Raw genomic sequence first — 22,092 nt, forward strand, 5'->3', positions numbered from 1 at the left:
ATAAATAATCTTTAAGAAAAAAAGAAAGAAAAGAGAGAGAGAAAGAAAGAATTTGAAAATTTTTTAAGTTTAATGCTTGTCAAAATCCTTAACAACCCAAAACCCTAGATGGGCTTCTCACTGTAGATGATCTAGTTAAAAACTTTAAAATAATTTTAAAATAAAATTTTAAAAATAAACCTTAAAAACATATTAAATAAAACAATGTATACTTATATGTATTTTCCCATCTTGAAAAAGGCTATAACAGTGCCCTTGATAGGGACACCTGGGTGGCTCAGTGATTTAGTGTCTGTCTGTGGCTTGGTCCTGGGGTCAAGTCCCACATTGAGCTCCTCAAGGAATCCAATGTCTCTGCCTCTCTCTCTGTGTCTCTCCTGAAAAAATAAAATCTTAAAAACAACAACAAAAAAACCCAATGCCCTTGATAAATGGACAGCACATATCCATACCTTGTATACATATTTTTATTTCCCTGTAACATTTTTACCTAGGGCCATATCAGCTGTATATATTAAATGCAACCTTTCTCAAAGAAACCAACTTTCTTTCCTCATAGATGCAGAAAAAACAAGAGTCATATAACCAAGAATTTTGTTTCATTATATGAGTACATATTTCATATCCTTTTACAGTGATTTAAGTGGCAATAAAAACATGTATTTAACATACCTGAAGGTTATTTACATATCCTTTAACCTGTTTTTTTTGATAGTTACTCAATAATATGTAAAAGACAAGGGTAAATTAAAAATATATTTGGTGACCTCTGATTTGCATTTTTGTCTTAATTTTAAGTTCAGGATCTATAAATATTATATTTAAAATCTTAAAGTTAAGTAAGGGTTTGAAAATTACAACACAGGCTAACATATTAATCATTTATAGGATTTGTGGCATTATAGGAATTGATCCCTTTTAATAAAGATACCTATTATAAAACTTAATTGAACTCATGATTTTACAATTTTTATTTTGAAAAGGAGTGATATTAACATATCCAACCTGTGTAGCCAGTGGAGGAAATTTAAGAAATTTGAGTTAGTTAGGCTTTTCCTGAGAAGATAAGTTCAAGTTTGTGTGATTATATCATACTGATATTATTAGGCTTTTCCTGAGAAGATAAATTCAAGTTGGCACAATTATATCATTGTTTGTGCAATTGATATAATTGTTTGTGCAATATTATTCTATATGGTGATAAAATATGGGCAAAGACAAATAACTGTTTTTAAATTAGTTTTATTTGTCCAAAGTGCTATTTTTGAAAGGGTTTTACATGAACCTTTCCTGTATAGTTATATACTGGATATTAAAACTTTGAAGTATGTTTAAGAACATTTTTTTTCAAAAAAAAAAAAAAAAGAAGAACATTGTTTTTCTTCATTAACCAAGGTTATTAACTAAACTCACAGCTAGTCTGTGTTTTCTCTTGAATGTACAGCTTTTGCCAAGACTATTGTTTTCCTTAAACAGTCATAAGAAGTAAAGAAATCTTTTTTTTTTTTTTTTAAATTTTTATTTATTTATGATAGTCACACACAGAGAGAGAGAGAGAGGCAGAGACACAGGCAGAGGGAGAAGCAGGCTCCATGCACCGGGAGCCCGACGTGGGACTCGATCCCGGGTCTCCAGGATCACGCCCTGGGCCAAAGGCAGGCGCTAAACCACTGCGCCACCCAGGGATCCCAGAAGTAAAGAAATCTTAGAAGTCTTTTGGCTTATTTAGTTTAATGTGACATAAGCACTTACCCTCTTAAAAGATTTTAGTATGTCGACTGAAACAACATGATTTTATTCTGATAGATTAATAGAATCTATAGAAAGAAATGATATACCAATCTGTTTGCTAAAAAATATTTTATATTCATAAAATGGAAAAATTTTACCTTCCGAATAACTTAGTAGATCTAATTATGATAGAGCAGCAAAATTTAAGGTAGAAGCAGGTGCCAGTCTATTAATGTTGACCAGGTAAAGAAACAAAAAAATACTTAATCACTGTTAGATTCATCATTATTGATTGTTTTTTAAAAAATATAACTACTATAGAGGAAGAGAGGAAAAAATAAAACAAGATGAAATCAGAGAGGGAGACAAACCAAAAGAGACTCTTAAATCATAGGAAACAAAGTGAGGGTCGCTGGGGGCGGGGAGATGGAGTAATTGGGTGATAACATTAAGGAGGGCACTTGATGTAATGAGCACCAAGTATTATATAAGACTGATGAATCACTGAGGTCTATCTCTGAAACCAATAATACATTATATGTTAATTAATTGGATTTAAATAAAAATAAATAAATATAACTACCACAAATTTGTTGAGATTCTCTTCTTGAAGAGTTGCAATCCAGTTCTCCTCTACTTGCACGTGTCTGGACTTAATGACTCAATTCTACCAAATAAAGTAGAAATAATGGTGTGTGACTTTAGAAACTAGGTTATAAAAAGGCGCTGTAGCTTCCATCTTTGTTGCTGTCTTTCTTGGATTGCTTGCTCTGGAAGAAGCCAACTGCCCCATCATGAGCAGCCCTGGAGAGACCCAGATAGCAAAGAACTAAGGCCTTCTGCCAGGAGCCACTGAGTGAAGTTCAAGGATCCTTCACTTAGTCAAGCCTTCCATTGACAACAGCCTAGCCAATATCTTGATTGCAGTGTCCAAGGTATATGAACCATTCAGTTAAGCCACTTGTAAATTCATGATCCACAGAAAAAAAGATAATAAATATTCATTGTTTTAAGCTACTGTACTTTGGGATAACATATTATATAGCAGTAGATAACTAATAGACTGAGAATTGTGATTCTCAAGAATTTGGAGAGACATTATTTTTTTCCCAGTGCCCATATCTTGTACAGTAATGGCATTGAATTTTCTTAGTTTTTAAAAAGGATAAACTTTGAGGTTTGGAAAACTATTAAATATTGTTTTGTTTGGCTTTTGGAAACCGTGATTTCTCTGAGGGTTCCTATTGTATAATTTCTTTACTATCCTTTCTTTAGCTTCAGAGTTTTAAAGTAATATTTAATTTACACTTAGTTATTTAGAGAAATTGAAGGAAGAAGTTGACCATTGAATATTATAGGTTTTGCTTCCTTTCATCTTTGGTATGGGAATTTGATTTTTGTAGACAGGTAGATTTTATTGACAGGTGGATATTGGGCCCATTCTAAGTAAACATGAAAGGTTTACATGGGGAAAGAGAGTTCTGGTTATGAGAGTAAAGGAGCTAACATCACTACCTTTAAAAATGAACATAAACAGAACACACCAATAAGGAAAGGATATTGTAGATTCCCTTTTAGCTGTCACCTGCCCAGTATACTGTCATCCAGCAGAAATCACATAATAGATCATGAAATCAAAACCCACTTCTGCCCTGCTGCCATATGTGTAGCAACTGTTAACCATTTGTTCATTTAAAGTCAGAACCAGAATGAGGCTTTACCAAGAATCAGATTTACCGTGCAAGAGCCATGTTGCTCAGTCAGTTATATGAGGAAAGGTTAGCTGAGGACTCAAGGGCCTAAGTCTCAGAAAAGGTATGCTTTCAGGCCATGTGTTTGATTCTCTTTTAGGACATGTAAAGACAGCATATTAGTGAAATCCCCAGAAATAAATGTCAAACCAAGGAGTCAGAAATACTTAGTTTGTTATTTTGCAGTGCAGTTTGTGTTCTTACATGTAGGAGAATCAACTAATTGGCTAAACTAAGGAAAAACTAGAAATAATCTTGTTTGCATATTTTGTGGGTAAACTGGTTAGCTGACAGCTACAAAAAGTTATTCTGCCTTTGTGTAGGAAGCCTGAGGATATTAAAGAAACCATTTTAGTTGTTTTAAAAAGATATTTTAGCTATATAACATATATGACAACATTTCTAAGGTCTGCCAGTCACCTTCAGTTAGCACTGTTACTTTAAGCCAGATATGCACCATTTCCCTCATTGAAATTTCTTCCTAATCATTTAAAAAAAAAAAAAAAGATTTAGAAGCAAATGGGAGAATGGCATATCTAGTCGATGAAATGTTAGATAGCCTTTAAAAATGCACAAGAGGGACGCCTGGGTGGCTCAGTCGTCAAACATCTGCTTTAAGCTCAGAGCGTGATCTGGGGTCTTGGGATTGAGTCCTGCATTGGGCTCCCTGTGAGGAGTCTGCTTCTCCCTCTGCCTATGTCTCTGCCTCTCTCTTTGTGTCTCTTGTGAATAAATAAATAAAATATTTAAAAAATAAATAACAAACAAAAATGTACAATAATATGTGCATAATAATGTTCGCTACAAGATTATAATAGTGAAAAGTTGTGACAAAGAAAATGTCAGGAACTATGAGTCCAATAATGATATGAAATACTGGCCAACCATTAGAATCAGCAGATATATATGGATTAATACAGAATGATGTCTACAACATGATGAACACTTACTGTGTGCCAGAGTATTATGTGATTTTTTTTTATTTTTTAAAAACACTCTGTCTAAAATGAATGGATAAAAATAGCTTATTGAAATATGTTTATATATAGAGACAGAGTTCATCAATAGAAAGCTAATGAAAGAGGTACCAAAGAATAATTTGATTTTATATCTTATTTACTTCTATATTTTTTGTATTTTTTTTACAATAAGCTGTTTACTACTTTTGTAATTAAAGTTTATAGCTCCTATAAGAGGGTTTAACGACATGAGAAATACTTTAATGGTAATGTTGAGTGGGAAGTAATACTTCATATCTAGTAACAGTTATATTTTCAAGTGTACATAAAAAGTGATTTGAATAAACACAAAGATGTTTCAGAAGGAGCCTTTAGCGATCAGAATAAACTTTCTTTCTTTTTTTTTTTTAAAGAGTGAGCAAGTGGGGGCAGAGCAGGGGCAGAGGAAGAGAGAATCTTAAGCAAGCTCCACGTCCACTGTGGAGCCCAACATGAAGCTCAGTTTCATTACCCTGAGTTCATGACTTGAGCTGAAATCAAGAGTCAGATGCTTAACCAACAGAGCCTCCCAGGTTCCTCAAATATTTGTAGATTTTTCTGTAGCAAAATTTATTAATCCATGACTGACTTCTACATTCTTGAAAATTCCCCACTTACAAACATTCTCTGTCACTACCACTGCCCCCCCCCTTCCCATCCCCAATACCATCACTAGTTGTTATATGTATCTGGCATACACACTAATGTTCTGTCCTTTAAGCAGAAATTAATGACAGAGAAAATCTAAAATAAAATGTATTCCAGGGGTGCCTGGGTGGCTCAGTCTAGTCTGTTAAGTGTCTGACTTGATCTCAGCTCAGGTCTTGATCTTAGAGTCATGAGTTCAGGCCCTGTCCTGTGTTGGGCTCCATGCTGGGCATGTGGAGCCTACCTTAAAAAAAAAAAAATGTATTCCATATTATAGAATTATTCTGGATTGCTCACTATTTTAACTGGGTTAATATGTCTTCTTTTAATGTAGCTAATCAAAAGTTGTCGTGATTGGTTAATTTTTATTCTATTTAATACAAACTACTGTATAATCAGTCCTAGAAATACTTTGAGAAAGTAAAGTCCTTTTTTCATTTGGGGCATTATTTATTTTTCTTTGGTATTTTCTGGGTTAATTTTTGAAGATGTTAATTGGTTTTTCACAGAATCTGTTGAAGTGTAACAAGTTATCTGAGGATTTAGTAGTTGATATCTTCTAAGAGTCAAGTAGCTAAGAAGTTTTCAAATAGACATATTTTTAATTTTATTGTTTTTCATTGTTGATACTTGGCAAAGTTTGCAAAGAAGCATAATGAAAAAGCTTATAGTTTATCACTTGTCTAGATTTGATTGTGTATAAGCTCCAAATAAATATACAGATAATAAATATAATTTCTATTCACTCAAAAAAATTTTTTTTTTTTTTAGTTTTTAAGATTATTTATTTTTAAGTAATTTCTACACCCAAAATGGGGCTCAAACTCACAACCCCAAGGTCAAGAGTCACATGCTCTTCTGACTGGGCCTGCCAGGCACCCCTGTTCACTCAGTTTTTAAAATATGCTATAGCCATATTGAATGTGAAGTGATCCAGAACAATTGAGGTCATCATTGGTGAAGAATTCTGAACACTTGAATCATCTCTCATTTAGTTCTTTAACTATGATTGTTCTTTAACTTCAAAATTCTATCCTGGCAGTTTTATGCCTTCAAAAGGGGCATGTGAAAAAAAAATTGGATGCTGTAAAATTCTAGATATATAAAAGGATCAGACACTTGGTTTTAACTAAAAGATCTATTATAAGAAAATCTCCTAAGGGAACTGTGACATGGGTTACCATGTATACATTTTTATTTGAGCTATAGAATATGGATACTGAATTTGCCACAGTAAGACTAGTAGAGTGGGGTGCTTACTGGTTCAATGACTTTTAGTTGGCATTTACTGTGTAATGCTCAAGGATGGCCTAGTGTGACAGTCTATACTGCTAAATCAGAAATATTCTTTGCTCTATTCAAGTTGTTTTTTAATTCTGTCATTTACATTCTTTCCTTCCTAGCTGCCAGATGTGTACTTTAGGAAGGTAGGTACAGAAAAAGTTTGGGGTAAAGTAATAAAAAGAAGCAAAATTATAGAATTTCTATCATGGAATGAAAAATACTGTTAGTATTTCACCATAATATATGTGGATGTTTATTTATATCACTGTATACTTGATAAATTTAATATTTTTCTTTTAATCTGAATTTCACAATTAGGTCACAATTAGGTCTGTCATATTTATTACCAAGTAGATGTAACACAAATTTGCTAATTTATTATTCTCTTATAGTTTTCAGCATATGATTTCATCCCATCTCCAAAATTAAAGCCCTCTCAAGGAATGCCAGTCAATGATGATTTATGTTTTAGCAGAAAAAGAGTGTCAAGAAACTTATTTCAGAATAGCCGGGATTATAACCCAGATTCTCTTCCTGTATGTACTGCTGGTAAGTAAAAGATGCTGGTAATGGACATGTTAGAAACTAGGTTAAAGCTTGCTAAACTTAATAATTCATTTAAGAGCTCAAAGGATTTATAATCTAGTAGACAGTTTATTTGCTAAAGATCTGGTAAGAATGGGGGGCCTGGGTGGCTTAAATCGATTGAGTGGCCCACTCTTGATTCTGCTCAGGTCATGATTTCAGCATTGGGAGATCCAGCCCTGTGTTGGGCTCCAGCAGAGTATGGAGCTTGCTTGGAATTTTCTCTCTCTCTCTCCGTCTCCCCCACCTCCCCCACTCGCTTGTGCATGCTCTTTTCTCACTTGATCTAAAAAAAAAAAATCTGGTAAGAATGGACACTGATATAATTGTTTCCTAAGACCCTGGAAGGGCTTCTCACTGAAACCCTTTAAATAGTAATGTAAAGTAATATTTACTTAATCAGCAATCCACATTTATTGAGTGTCTCCTCTATGTCAGATACTCTGCTAGGTACTGGGGTTATGGGAGAAAGTTTATAATAGAACTACCCTATGATCCAGTAATTGCACAGCTAGGTATTTACCCAAAGGTATAAAAATACTGATTCAGAGGACACATGCACCTGATGTTTATAGCAGCATTATCACCAATAGCCAAATTAAGGAAAGAGCCCAAATGTCCATTGACTGATGAATTGATAAAGAAGATGTGGTATTAAAAAAAAAAAAAAAAAAGATGTGGTATAGAGGTACCTGGGTGGCTCAGTCAGTTAAGTGTCTGCCTTTGGCAAAGGTCATGATCCTGGGGTAGCACCTGAGATCGAGCCCTGCATCAGGTTCCCTGCTCAGCGGAGAGTTTGCTTCTCCTTCTGCCTTTACCCCTGCTTGTGATCTCTCTCTCTCTCTCTCTCTCTCTCTCAAATAAATAAAATAAAATCTTTAAAATAAATAAATAGGTGATGGATATTAAGGAGGACACTTGTTGGGATGAGTACTGTATATAAGTGACAAACCACTAAATTCTATACCTGAAACTAATATTATACTGTATTTTAACTAACTAGAATTTAAATACAAACTTCGGTTGGGAGGGGAGAAGAAAAGCCAGATCTGGGGAAATGTTCCCTGGTAAGAGGAGGAAACATGTAGAAAGAAAGTTTTTTGTATATATTTTTCAGTATATCTTTTTTTGTACTTTTCTGGTCTCTCTTCTGTTTTTGAACCCCTGATACTAATCAGATATGCCAATAGCAAAACTATCCCTTTCTTGCCTGCCTAGTTCACTGTACAATTTACTCCTATAGTTATTCCTATACAAATGAAATCAATATTTCTGAAATTAGATGTATTTATGAAATAAAGTTAACATTTGCTTTTATGTTTTTCTCTTCCTTCCAAAGGCAGTACTGGGACTCATCAGACAAATGTTTCTGGCAAATATGGACAACTTGGATTTTCACAGATATTTGGGAAAACTGGAAGTGTGGATTCTGACTTACAGTACCTCGGGACAACTAACAATCATCAAGATAAAGGTTTAAATTTCAACTTTATTTGAATATAAATGATTTATGAATATTATGTGGGATTTCCAAATGTTGTTTGCATGTTATTTTGTGAAACATAATTTTTTTTATTCATTGCAAAAAAGAAAACGATGTATTTTTTTCTTTTTTTAAGATTTATTCATGAGACAGAGAAAGAGAGAGAGGCAGAGACATAAGGTAGAGAGAAAAGCAGGCTCCTCACAGGGAGCATGATGCGGGACTCGATCCCCAGACTCAGGATCACGCCCTGAGGTAAAGGCAGATGCTCAACCACTGAGCCACCCAGGCTTCCTGATGTTGTATTTTTAATAATTTTAATAATTTTTTAAAAATAATTTCCCCTAAAATGTTAGATTTAATAATCTTAATGTAGGGACACTGGATGGCTCAGTGGTTGAGCATCTGCCTTTGGCTCAGGGCGTGATCCTAGAGTCCCAGGATCAAGTCCCACATTAGGCTCCCTGCATGGAGCCTGCTTCTCCCTCTGCCTATGTCTCTGCCTCTCTGTGTCTCTCATGAATAAATAAAAAATATCTTTTAAAAATAATAATAATCTTAATGTAAATATGACTGGTGAAAATTAGAGAGTTTATTTTATTTTATTTTTTTAAGATTTTCTTTATTTATTCATGAGAGACACAGAGAGAGGGAGAGAGGCAGAGACACAGACAGAGGGAGAAGCAGGCTCCATGCAAGGAGCCCGACATGGGACTCGATCCCGGGTCTCCAGGATCATGCCCTGGGCTGAAGGCAGTGCTAAGCTGCTGAGCCACCCAGGCTGCCCATAGAAACTCATGGTGGAGATGAGCATTTTAATACCAACTGATTAAAAACATTATTCATTAAGAAGTACTGTGTTAGCAAAAGACAGTTATTTTCTATAGCAGTTTTAACTTTTTTTGAGAGAGAGAGAGAGTGTGTGCCTGTACAAATTTCAGGGGAGGGAGAGAGAGAATCTTAAGCATGGAAGCATGAGGGCCTCCATCTAAAAACAGAACTACTTTTTCAACCTGAGCCAAAATCAAGAGTCAGATGCTTAACCAGCTGAGCTACCCAGGCACCCTAGCAGTTATAACTTTTTTTTTTTTTTTTTGCAGTTATAACTTTTAAGGCTGCTTAGAATTTATTAAATCTCCTGTAAGGAACCATAACTTCCTGACTAGCTATCATTTCAGATATCTTATATGTCTCTAAGATATAGAACGTAAGGAAGGGCTTCAGGCTGGCTGACAGTTATATGAATTTTGGATTTGAAGGGAATTCTTTAATGTCTATGTTAATTAATAGCTTTATCAGTTATTTAGAGGTAGATCAAATGAAATATTTCTAGTGGTATTTTAATTTTTGTTGCATATCCTTTACTAAAGTTTTTGGAATAATAGGATTGGATGTATCCCATCTTTGTTAATGAAAAGTAATGCTCATTTGAAATCAATAAGGAAGATTTAATTAATATAGCACTTACATTTTAGTCCTCCACTCATCACAGAGGGTCACATGACTACATAAAGTTTTTCTTTATGGTGTTACTCCCCATAAAACAGTTCATCTTTCTTAATGATACAGATATTTCCTGAATTTTGACTAGATAGACTTGGGATTATCTATTAGTAGAAGCAGCAAGGATTCTCTCTGTTGCTTAGTCTCATCCTTTTTAGGATATCCCCAAATGATTTCATTACCTTTGATAACTACCTCCACTCTCAATGTTTAATCAGAACTTCACAGAGGCTCTGGCTTTTCTGTGACCTCTCCGAACACCTATAAGACCAGCTAGTAAAGGGATATCATATTCTTCCAAAGTCAGCATTTAACTTAATAATAGGTTGTAGATTAAAAATCTATTAGGACCACTACCATGTCAACTAATATTCTCCATGGGATTTTTGTGGAGACCTGGGTATAGATGCCAGATACCAAACCATCCAGAAGCTTCCATGCCAGTTTTAAATGTTGCAGTGATTCACACCAAACATTGAAAATGTTAGTATATTTTTTGGCATTCTATTGGTTCTGTTTATGTGCATAAAAAGATTTGATATTTGAGTTCTTTGTAAGAAATATTTTTTTAAATCTCTTAATAAAAGGAATATATAATGATACACTGACATGGAAGCATCAGAATCTTTTAATAGAGCATTGCAGTTCAAATCAGGAACTTGAAAGTTTTCATTCTGCATGTCAACTTGTGACTTAAATCCCCTGTAGTGCCCTTTCCCACCCAAATAAGATTTAGGTAGAAATAAAAGTCCTAACCATGTTGTATATGAATTAAAAATAAATGATATATAATTATATGTAGTTCTTTAAGTCTTCAGAAGAAAATTTTTTTAGTGTATATAAGTTAGGCCTTTTTGTTGTTGAAAATCTTCCCAAAAAATATTAAAGAAAAATTAAGGGAACCATAAATGGTTATGAATAGACTTTTGTATTAGTTGAGGAATAATTTTTTAAAAATCAAGAAAAATCAAGATAAAGTAATAAAACACACAATAAATAGAAAGCACAAAATAAGGTGGTAGAATTAAAGCCGAATATATCAGTAGTCACCATAAATATCAGTGCATAGAACTTACCATTTGAATAACATAGATGGGGCAGCGTGGTTGGCTCAGTGGTTTAGCGCTGCCTTCAGCCCAGGGCCTGATCCTGGAGACCCGGGATTGAGTCCCATGTCAGACTCCCTGCATGGAGCCTGCTTCTCCCTCTGACTGTGTTTCTGCCTCTTTCTCTCTGTGTCTCTCATGACACATAAATATAATCTTTTTAAAAAATAAATAAATAAATAACATAGATGGTTTTATTTATTAAAATTGAAATGCTGGGGGGTTTTTGGTTTATTTTTTTTTCCAATTTTAAAAGTTTTTATTTAAATTCCAGTTCATTAACATACAGTGTAGTATTAGTTCCAGGTTTACAATATAGTGGTTCAGCACCTGTATTTTTGACGCTATGACAGAAAGGAGGAAAACCATATAAATGTGTCAGGATGTGGTTAAAATTCAACATCTGCATGATTACAAATTCATAACAAAACTATAAATAACTTTCTTAACCGGATTAATATCTGTTAATACCTATAGCAACTAGATTTAGTGTTAAAATATTAGAATTCACTTAATTCTTTTTAAACCTTAGCTTTTTTATTAATTTTTATTTAAGATTCTGCTTATTCATGAGAGACACACAGAGAGAGGCAGAGACATAGGCAGAGGGAGAAGCAGGCTTCCTGGGGGGAGCCTGATGTGGGACTTGATCCCAGGACCCCAAGGTTACCACCAGAGCCAAAGGCAGACACTCATCCACTGAGCCACCCAGGTGCCCCTGGAATTTACTTTAAAGTCAAGAGTAAGATAAAAATGTTCACTGTTACCATTGCTTTTGAACATTTAGTTATTAATCCCTCTAGTACTTATTGGGAAGCAGGCACTGTTCTAGAATCTAAAGATCAAAATCTAGTAGAGGACAAAACAAACAAAGGAATAATAAGAAAAAAAATGACTGTTGTGAAGAAAAATAAGGCAGGGGACAGAAGGTGATAAGGAAAGTTTCTTTGGACTGAAAATGTTTAAGCAGAAACCCAAATGAAGTGAGGGTGTGTGTTACATGGATATCTGGAGAAAGAGCATTCCAGAAAGAGAGAACAAAGTACAGATGCTCTGAAGTAGGACCATATTGGCTTATTGGGCCAGTAGCAAGGCCAGTGGAATGAGGAGAGTAATATTCAAAGATAACATGGGGCCTTGCAGGAGTTTATCCTGAGTGGGAAGGGAAGATATGAGAGGTTTTGGAGAAAAAAAAATAGCATGGTTTGACTATTTTTTTAAAAGATCAGAGTTGCTATATAGAGAATAAGTTTGGTAGCAATGGAGGCAGGGTACAAAGCAAACTAGTTAGGATATGGCAGTTGTAAAGATAAGAGATGGTATGGTTTGCATTAGTAAGGAAGCAATGAAAGTGATGAGAATTAGGTGGGTTCTGATATACAAGGTGGCCATAAAGTTTGGAAACATAGTTAAGTTTATAATGTATGCTAATATAATGTGAATAAGCCATTTATTCTGTATTCACTGAAGTTTTCAGACTCAGGAATCACCTTGTGTTGCTAATGTAGGACCAGGAAGATTTATTAATGGACTAGATGTGAAGTTTGTGAGAAGAATCAAGGATTAGTCCAATATTGTTGGCCTGAGCAATTTGAGGAATAGAGCTGCCCTTTACCAAGAAGAGGAAATTTAGGAGAAGAGTAGATTTGACTGTGAAATCAAGAGTTTTGTTTTGAAAATGTTGGTTTGGGACAACTGTCTCTTTAATGAAGATATTGAGTGGCATTTTGTTATTAGATCTGGATACAAAGGAAAATCCATGCTAAAAATTTGGGAGTCATTGTATTCTCTACCTAGGGAGAGCCTAGCTCAAACTTAAAAGTATAAAATCTGTAGAGGAAGAAACAAAAATTATCATTACTTTCAAATAAAATGTGATACAATATGGTAATTAAGAGGACTTGGAAGCCACAGTGCCTGGGTCTGTATCCCAGCTTTATGATTTCCTAGTATGTGATTTTGGTAATTTACTTATCCCAGTTACATTTTTTCTTTAAATCTATAAGATAAAAATAGTACCCACAAGGTTGTCGTGAGGATTACATTAGTTAATACACAGGGTGCCTGGGTGATTCAGTTAGTTGAGCATCTGCTGTCAGCTCAGGTCGTGATTTTGGGACCTGAGATCCAGCCCCAGGTCTGTCTCCCTGCTCAGTGGGAAGTCTACTTGTCCCTCTCCTTCTGCCCCTCCCCTGTGTGTGTATGCACACATGTGCTCTCTCTCTATTTTGCTCTCTCTAATGAATAAATAAAATCTTTAAAAAATAAATAAAAATACACTTTTCTAAAAAAAAATTAGTTAATATACATGAAGTGTTTAGAATACCACTTGGAACATAGTAAAGTGCTCAATAAGCATTAGCTCCCATAATTATATTATTAAAATTACTAGATTATCTACAAAGAAAATCTGAAAGGATATATAGAAAACTGTTAAAATATTAAACAATTTAGCAAGGTAGCTCAATATAAAGCCAGAATATAAGGTTAATAAAGTTACTAGACACTAGTAACTTTCAGAAAATATAATTTTTAAGAAAAATTATAATATCAACAAAATCAATAAGTATATGGAAATCTAACAATATTTACATACATTTTATTATGAAAACTAAAATATATTTCTAAGAGACTTTAAAAAAGACCTAAATAAACTAAAGGAGATCCCACATTTTTAAACAGGGAGGCTAACTATCAGGAAAATGGCAGTTATTCCTAGATTGATCTTAAATTCAGTGTCATTATAATAAAAAACCCAACCAGGATCTTGTATAGGACCTGGCAGGCTGACCCTGAAATACATATAAAAGAATAGAAGGCCAAGAATTGCCAAAATAAGTTAAAGAAGATTAAAAAAATAGAAGGACACCCAATCCTGTTGGATAGAATCATGATAAATAAAACATTGTAATACTAGTGTGGGGATAGACAAAATAGACTATGAACCAATAAGAAGCCTCTAAGTGTGTGTGTATACATACACATGTGTGTGTGTTGGGGGGAGCTTTATAGATAAAAGGACAGTTTAAAACATGGCACTGGGGGATGCCTGGGTAGCTTAGTGGTTGAGCATCTGCCTTTAGCTCAGATCATGATCCCAGGGTCCTTTAGCTCAGGTCATAATCCCGGGGTCCTAGGATCGAGGCCCGTATCAGGCTCCCTGCAGGGAACCTTCTTCTCCCTCTGCCTATGTTTCTGCCTCTTTCTGTGTCTCTCATGAATAAATAAATAAAATCTTTAAAAAAATAAAATTAAAACACGGCATTGGGAAAATTATACTATCTGTACAGAAAAAGTTAAATTGGATCTTTACCTTATACTACACAAGGAGAAATAAACACCAGATGGGATAAAAACCTGAACATAAAAAGCAAAAACAGGGGCACCTGGGTGGCTCAATGCTTGAGCATCTGCCTGTGGCTCAGGTCATGATCCCAGAGTCCAGGTATCGGGTCCCACATTGGGCTTTCCAAGAGAAGCCTGCTTCTCTCTTTGCCTATGTCTCTGCCTCTTTCTCTGTCTCTCATGAGTAAATAAATAAAGTCTTTTTAAAAAACAAAAACAATTTAAACTCTTAGGTGTATATACATAAAAAACATATTCTCTTCTGTTTTTTTACAGTGTATGCAAGCCTCAATTTTGCCCCTAAGACACAGCAGACATTTGGTGGCCAAACAGAACGTACTTCATCACACTCTGGTCTAAATCCAAGTCCAGGAGGCTTCATCCTTCCATCCTATCCTCTCTCATCACCTCGAACTAGTCCAAAGCACACATCTCTTACCGTATCTCCAAAGAAGTCTCAGGATAATTCCGTTAACTTCTCTAATTCCTGGCCTCTTAAAAGCTTTGAAGGACTACCAAAGCCAAGTCCACAGAAAAAGCTTGTCAGCCAAAAATCATCTGATCCTCCATGTAGAACTGATGGTAAAAATTAATACTTTATTGAAGTTTATTTGTGTTTTTGAATTATTGCTTTGGAGTTAGGTTGTTTGATCTTTGAAAGCTAGTAAACTGCATTTTATTTCTCTGAATTAATAAGCATCTAGGAAAATGTTAAAAAGTATGTTAAAAAGATCAAACATGTAATGTAAAATGCAAATGAAGTTGTTATTTCTTTTCTTAATTTTATACTTCAAAATCCTTTTTCAGAATTAGGCAACTAATAATGCTTTGTAATGAACATGAATGTGAACAGCCTGAGAGCCTAAGTAACAATTTTAGCTTTAGAAATATAAAATGTCATTCATATAATTATTATAATTAATGTTTAGTATCCATTTATTCTACATTTTTTTTAATTTTAGTGTATGTTAAATTTATTTTAAAGGGTTTTCTATTATTTGTTAACTAAAATATTATTTTCTTACCAAGAGCCCTCTCCAAAATATTGAAATTAGCATTTAAATTTATTCAAGACAGATCAATCTCAAAATAAAAAGTCTATTAAAAGCAGCCCTTGTATCCCACATACTTTCTTATCCCCATCCTCTGAGATGAAATGTTCTACCTTTAAACTACGCTGTAACACTGGTGTTCCAGTTTATAACATTACCATTAGGTCAATTTGTTGCATGGTTAGTCAGTTATATCCCTTTTTCTTAGCACTAAACCTTCATTTCCTCCATTAATTTCTTCCTATGTTTGTCTTTCCTACAAGATCAAATATTGTATTGAAAGCTGAGAGTTTATTCAGTTTGTTCTCCCGTGTGCCCAGCATTACTACTTTGCATATAATAGTCATTCACATGTTGCTTACATAAGTAAATGAAGCCAGGAGAATAGTCCTTCTGGCTTACTTGTGGACTTTACCATACAAATACTGGTTATGACAATGTCTATAAAAATAGAAATTTAACTTCTTATATTTAATATGAATTTCTGATGACTCATTTTTGTTTTATTTGGCTAGGTGACACTGATACTTTGATCTCATTTTAAATAGCAGTCTAATAAAAGATATTTTTTTTTAATTTAAAAATACTGTATTCCAAACACTTGTAATTATAACTCCCACTTCCCTGAAATTAAAAAAAAGTAAGTAAAATATATTTTTTTCACGCAGGAGAAAATTCTCAAGAAAAACTTTCTCCAGTTCAGCTTACACCTGCCTTGGTGAGATCACCATCTTCCCGACGAGGTCTAAATGGAACTAAACCTGTCCCTCCCATACCAAGAGGAATCAGCCTTTTGCCTGATAAAGCTGACTTAAGCACAGTTGGACCCAAAAAGAAAGAGCCTGATGATTTTTGGAAGAGTGAAAAAGATAGTCTTACGATTGATTTTTCAGAATTAGATATCAAAGATAAAGATTTGGATCAAGAAGAGGTTAGAGTCAAATAATAATTTTTAATAATTTTTCAATGCTTGTAATTTTCTATAATACAATAGCTTCTATTTAAGGAAAAATCAAGTACTTTTTAATTCCAGAATATGTTTTTTTATAAAAATATTGCATGATCCTTATAGAAAATGCAGAAACCATAGTGAAGTATTAGGAAGAAAACTAATCATACCAAATCCCACTACCCAGACTAATTTGCCATTAACAATCTAATGTGTTTCCTTTCAGTATTTCTTCTATGCATATACTATTTCTTTTTAAGTTAAAAGTATGAGTAATACAGCAATATATTCATACACTAATTCCTCCCAAATGAACAATTTGCATATTTGTTTCCTCTTTTTATTTTTTAAGATTTTATTTATTTATTCATGAGAGACACAGAGAGAGAGAGAGAGAGGTGCAGAGAAACAGGCAGAGGAAGAAGCAGGCTCCATGCAAGGAGCCCGACTTGGGACTCGATCCTAGATTTCCAGGATCATGTCCTGGGCCAAAGGCGTCGCTAAACCACTGAGCCACCTAGGCTGCCATGTTTTCTGTTTTTAAATAAATGAAACCTAACATAGTTCCTTCCCAATCTAGTTACTCCCCCTTCTCCACTGGAAGCAACCACTGTCACCATTAACTTGTGTTTTATGTGTTTTTGTACTTTTAATATATTAATGTTTTGATATTTATTTTATAACCATAATTTATTTTGGCTTATTCCTAATTCTTTGCTATTGGAAACAATGCTGAACGTTCCTGAGTATGTCTGTTTTGTATACGTACAAGTTTATCTTTATGAAACTGAAATACTATATACTCATCTTTGAATTCTCAGTTACTTCATTTATACTATAAAAATCCATTGCCAATATGACAACTCTGTACATACTAATTATGTCAGAGAAGGAATATGGTTACTATGTTACTACTACTATATGCACTATTTCCATAGATGCTTTCTTTTTATCATATTAGTCTGCCTGATGTCAGGTTTAAAAAAGTGTTTTACATTAAATATGTAAACTGAAACACTCAATGATATTTTGTGGTTTTATTTTTGCCTGTTTTTAAGATGTAAGCATCATATACTGATAGTTTGCTTAATAAAATTAATATTAATGCATATTCATTTTAAGGACATTTCTTTAACATTAAGCTGGTGTACCAAAATTGGTTCTTAATGAATTAATTAGTCATTCCCACTTCTGACTGCATGTAAAATCTTTCCTTTCCCCTCGACTCCTAGTTTTATTCCACTGGTACTAGGAAGAGAATTCATTTAAAGGGAAGAAAGTTCTAGAAGAGACATTTTCCTTCATAACTCATAAATTTCATCTGATGCTATGTATTTTTGTGTTATTTGTATAATATCTTAAAAATAACCCTTTTTCTTTAGTGAATAATTGAAAGGGTAATTTCTTTTATATAATTATTGGTAAATATAGGAGGATAGTACTATTTTTAAATAGTCAAATACTATACTATTTTTAAATATTCAACCTTCCAGGGATTTACTAGGGAAGTGACCATATAGTTGAATCAACCACTATAATTGTTATAATCAAAATGTAAGTGAAATACAGTTTATGTATTTCTGGGTTCCTTAATCTTTTTTTAAGATTTTATGTATTTAGGGATCCCTGGGTGGCGCAGCGGTTTGGTGCCTGCCTTTGGCCCAGGGCGCGATCCTGGAGACCCGGGATCAAATCCCACATCGGGCTCCCGGTGCATGGAGCCTGCTTCTCCCTCTGCCTATGTCTCTGCCTCTCTCTCTTTCTCTCTGTGACTATCATAAATAAATAAAAATTAAAAAAAAAAAGATTTTATGTATTTATTCATGAGAGACACAGAGAGAGGCAGAGACATAGCCAGAGGGAGAAGTAGGCTCCCTGCAGGGAGCCCCACGTAGGACTCAATCCCAGGACCCCAGGATCACAACCTGAGACAAATGCAGCCACTCAACCACTGAGCCATCCAGGTGGCACAGGGTTCCTTAATTCATTCAAGGTTCCATTCCCGACTTTAATATATTTGTTTGCAATGGCAATTTCTACTCTACATTTCTAGAAATACTTGGCTTCATAAGTCATATACAGTCATCTGTTGTTCTCAGAACTCTAACAATGACAAACTTGATATAAACTTCAAATTTTATAAAGCTGATTACTTTTCACAGAATTTTTAAATGGCCACATCCATACACCAATGCCCTAAGATTAGCGAGACCTCACTGACTTCAACTCTGATGTCTACCATCTGATTCAATGAGTCCTTTACTAATTAAATTTTATTATATTAGTCATTGTTCTCAGTGCTGGAAATACCATGGTGAATAATAGCTTAAGATCCTTCCTCTTAAAGGCGCTTACAGTCTTGTTTATAAATTGGTTGTTTATAAAATATGTATCTTTACTCTGTACAAATATGTTAATATCCATCTTGTTAGTACCAGATTGGAGAATGGCTAGCTAGGTATAGTGAATGGAATTTAAAATCTAAGGATAACTTTTACTCACATAAATGTCTTGTAAAGTTAATTGTTTTTATTTTTTTCTTAGATGCAGAGCTCTCTTAGGTCCCTTCGTAATAGTGCAGCTAAGAAAAGAGCAAAACTGAGTGGCAGTACTTCTGATCTTGAAAGCCCTGATTCAGCAATTAAGCTCGACTTGATTATGGACTCACCATCTCGATCTTCCTCTCCAAACATCAGCTCTTACAGTGAAAGTGGAGTTTACAGCCAAGAATCATTGACTTCTTCTCTGTCTACAACTCCCCAGGGGAAGAGAATAATGTATTTTATTTTTTGACATGTTAAATTAATGCCAATCTTTAATTTGTAGTCTGACCCCTAATATCATATTTGAAAAAAACTTTAAAACTATGTATATTCTAGGTTTTAAAATGTTGAAGTACATTTAAAAGACAGTGGAAAAATTTACAGATACTGTCTTGCATGGCTTTCGCTTGGAACAGATGGAGAGAGAGAACACAACCTTTAGTGCAACTTAGAGCACCTACAATAACATGAGCCCATATTCCCCAAGCCCTATTTGTTCTCCTGCCTAAGATTTACCCTAATATTCTGACTTTTTTTTTAAGATTTTATTTATTTATTCATAGAGACACACAGAGAGAGAGAGAGGCAGAGATACAGGCAGAGAGAGAAGCAGGCTCCATGCAGAGAGCCTGACGTGGGACTCGATCCAGGGTCTCCAGGATCACACCCTGGGCTGCAGGCGGCGCTAAACCGCTGCGCCACCGGGGCTGCCCAATATTCTGAGTTCTTTAGCTCTGTTCTGGATCATAGAATCTTTTGCAGTAAAGCTATACCTGATATTACTGCTTTCATTGAAAACTCAGCACCAATTTCCTGTAATTGGTTAGATAAACTCTACCCAGCTATTACCTCGCTATTTCTTACATTTTGTTGTTACATTTTCTATTAGAAGGTTAGGATTCCATGCCATAGCTTTTGCAGCTTTCCCAGAAGCCTCTTTATTGCAGTTCTCAAATTAGAGTCTTGACTGCCCCACAACTGACAAAGAATTTTTAGTATAGCAGTTCACCAAACTTTTCCAGATTACCTCAGTGACCTCTAAGTCTTAAACAGTGATCCCACCTTGATTTCTGAGAATTTCTGTAACTCTATTCTAGGATTTTGGGGAATATCTTCCTTTTTTATTTTGGACAAAAACCTAAGAGTAGAATTGCTAGGTCATAGAATTTATCTTTTTAAATAACTGCTGAACAGTTTTCCAGAATACTTGTGCAATTTTATACTCTCACTAGCAAAGTAAGAGAGTTCCAGTTGTTTCACATCCTTGTTTATATTTGTTGTTGTCAGTCTAGTCTTATTTTTATTTTGTTGTTGTCAGTCTTTTTAACTTTATTTTCCTTTGATTTTATCCTGAACCAATCTCTACATTTTTAACTTAAGTAGCAGCTTATTTTACAGTTGGAAAGTTTTCTTACTGGAAATTACTTTGTTGTAATTACCTGGGTAAAATAATGCAGTATATTTACAAAATTAATTTGGAACAGCTACATGGGCTAGTGAAGTGACTACATTTATGTTTAGTTACCAGACATTTGAAATAGGTATTTATCTTTTAGACCTAAAGTCCTTCCTTTATCTTCTATGAATGTGAAATTTTATGTTAAATACTCCTACAGCTGTAAGGTCCTATAAATAATTTGGAACCCAGCTGGGTAGAAAAGTTCATTTTATACTATAATATTTAGAATTTGCTATTCCCTATGTTGTCTCATGGAATTATTCCCTTAGATACTGAACTCTGTAAGAAAGAGTTCAATATACCCTCATTTCTGGACCAAATTACCTTTAATGAATTTCATATTTCCACATTAAATTTAATAGATTTAAAACAGTTATTCTTATCCAGCTTGCATCTTGCCTTACAAATCATGGCAAAGAGAGCTAGTACTACCTCATGTGGAGCTTTCATCTTTAAGTGGGTTGGAAAGGAAAAACTCTTGAGAACCACTTTTCTAGAGATTAAAGTATTTTCTTTCATTCAAGTCAGATACATAGTATAAATGTAAATTGACTAAAAACTTGTCATCAATTCTAGAGAAATTATTCTTTTTTTTTTTAAGATTTAATTTATTCATGAGAGACACAGAGAGAGAGGGGGGCAGAGACACAGGCAGAGGAAGAAGCAGGCTCCATGCAGGGAGCCCGACGTGGGACTCGATCCCGGGACTCCAGGATCATGCCCGGGGCCAAAGGCAGGCACTAAACCGCTGAGTCACCCAAGGGATCCCTGAGAAATTATTCTTTAAAAATATTTAGCACTGACTTCTCACTAGGCCAATTAACAAATATGCTTACCCAACTACTAAGAAATATACTCCTTTGTAAAATCTCTTTGTAATATCCATCACTGTCTTTTTGATATTACAATGCTTAATTAATTTAAAAGTTTCTTTACATTCAGATTTAACATTCTTCAGTTGCTTTCTTTGTGGAAAAAAAAAAAAAAAAAGCCTGTAGGTCTTTATAATGTCAGGGAAGTTTAAAAGAATAATCCAGGAAGAAAGTGGCATTTGCTAATCAACCTACTTGTTGCTTATCTCTAATATATAGTGTAGTCAAGTCTCTTTTTTTGCATTATTACCTATAAGGAAAGATAGTATAGTAGATACATAGGAATCATTTGCTTTAGTTTCAGAATGAACTTTCTTTGGATCAGTTTTTTTTTTTTTTTTTTTTTTTGGACCCAACAAAAGATTATAAAGTACAAGTTGGAGAATCTTCCCTGCCTTTGGCAATCCTCTCATGAATAATTAAGAACTGCTTATATGTTAAATGGTTGAGAGTTCAAAAAGTGAACTAGGAATACCAATAAATGTTTTTAGCTATAGTTTTTTATAATGCTCCTGCCTTACTATATAAGAATGTTGAATTAGCTTTAGGCCTTAAAAGCTTATTAAAATTACGTTGTTTCATTCTAGGTCAGATATATTTCCAACATTTGGAAAAAAACCTTGTCCAACAAGACTTTCTTCTGCAAAGAATAAAAACTCTGAAATAGACCAAAGCCTCACTGCAGGTATTTTATAACTTTTTTAAAATGTGATTTATAAACAGTATGATTTTTAAATAATATCAAAAATGGTAAAAAAAAATACATTTCAGATGTAGAATTTT

At 34.2% G+C, this 22,092-nt stretch overlaps 1 protein-coding gene across 6 annotated transcripts in view; it reads left to right on the plus strand.

The window, feature by feature from the left end:
* The window catches only part of TOGARAM1 (TOG array regulator of axonemal microtubules 1), a 76,465-nt gene that overhangs the window by 10,580 nt on the left and 43,793 nt on the right, over positions 1–22,092 (plus strand). For 3 of the 6 annotated variants that reach the window (XM_026000769.2, XM_026000772.2, XM_026000774.2), the window contains exons 2-8: positions 6,532–6,555; positions 6,805–6,961; positions 8,337–8,471; positions 14,711–15,016; positions 16,155–16,417; positions 18,980–19,212; positions 21,897–21,994. In XM_026000769.2, coding sequence (XP_025856554.2) covers positions 6,532–6,555; positions 6,805–6,961; positions 8,337–8,471; positions 14,711–15,016; positions 16,155–16,417; positions 18,980–19,212; positions 21,897–21,994 — 1,216 coding nt within the window. The remainder of the gene's footprint in view (positions 1–6,531; positions 6,556–6,804; positions 6,962–8,336; positions 8,472–14,710; positions 15,017–16,154; positions 16,418–18,979; positions 19,213–21,896; positions 21,995–22,092) is intronic. The other 3 variants (XM_026000771.2, XM_072761483.1, XM_072761484.1) reach the window with 1 other exon arrangement.

This window comes from Vulpes vulpes, chromosome 6, assembly GCF_048418805.1.
Source record: "Vulpes vulpes isolate BD-2025 chromosome 6, VulVul3, whole genome shotgun sequence".
Classification (NCBI taxonomy): domain Eukaryota; kingdom Metazoa; phylum Chordata; class Mammalia; order Carnivora; family Canidae; genus Vulpes; species Vulpes vulpes.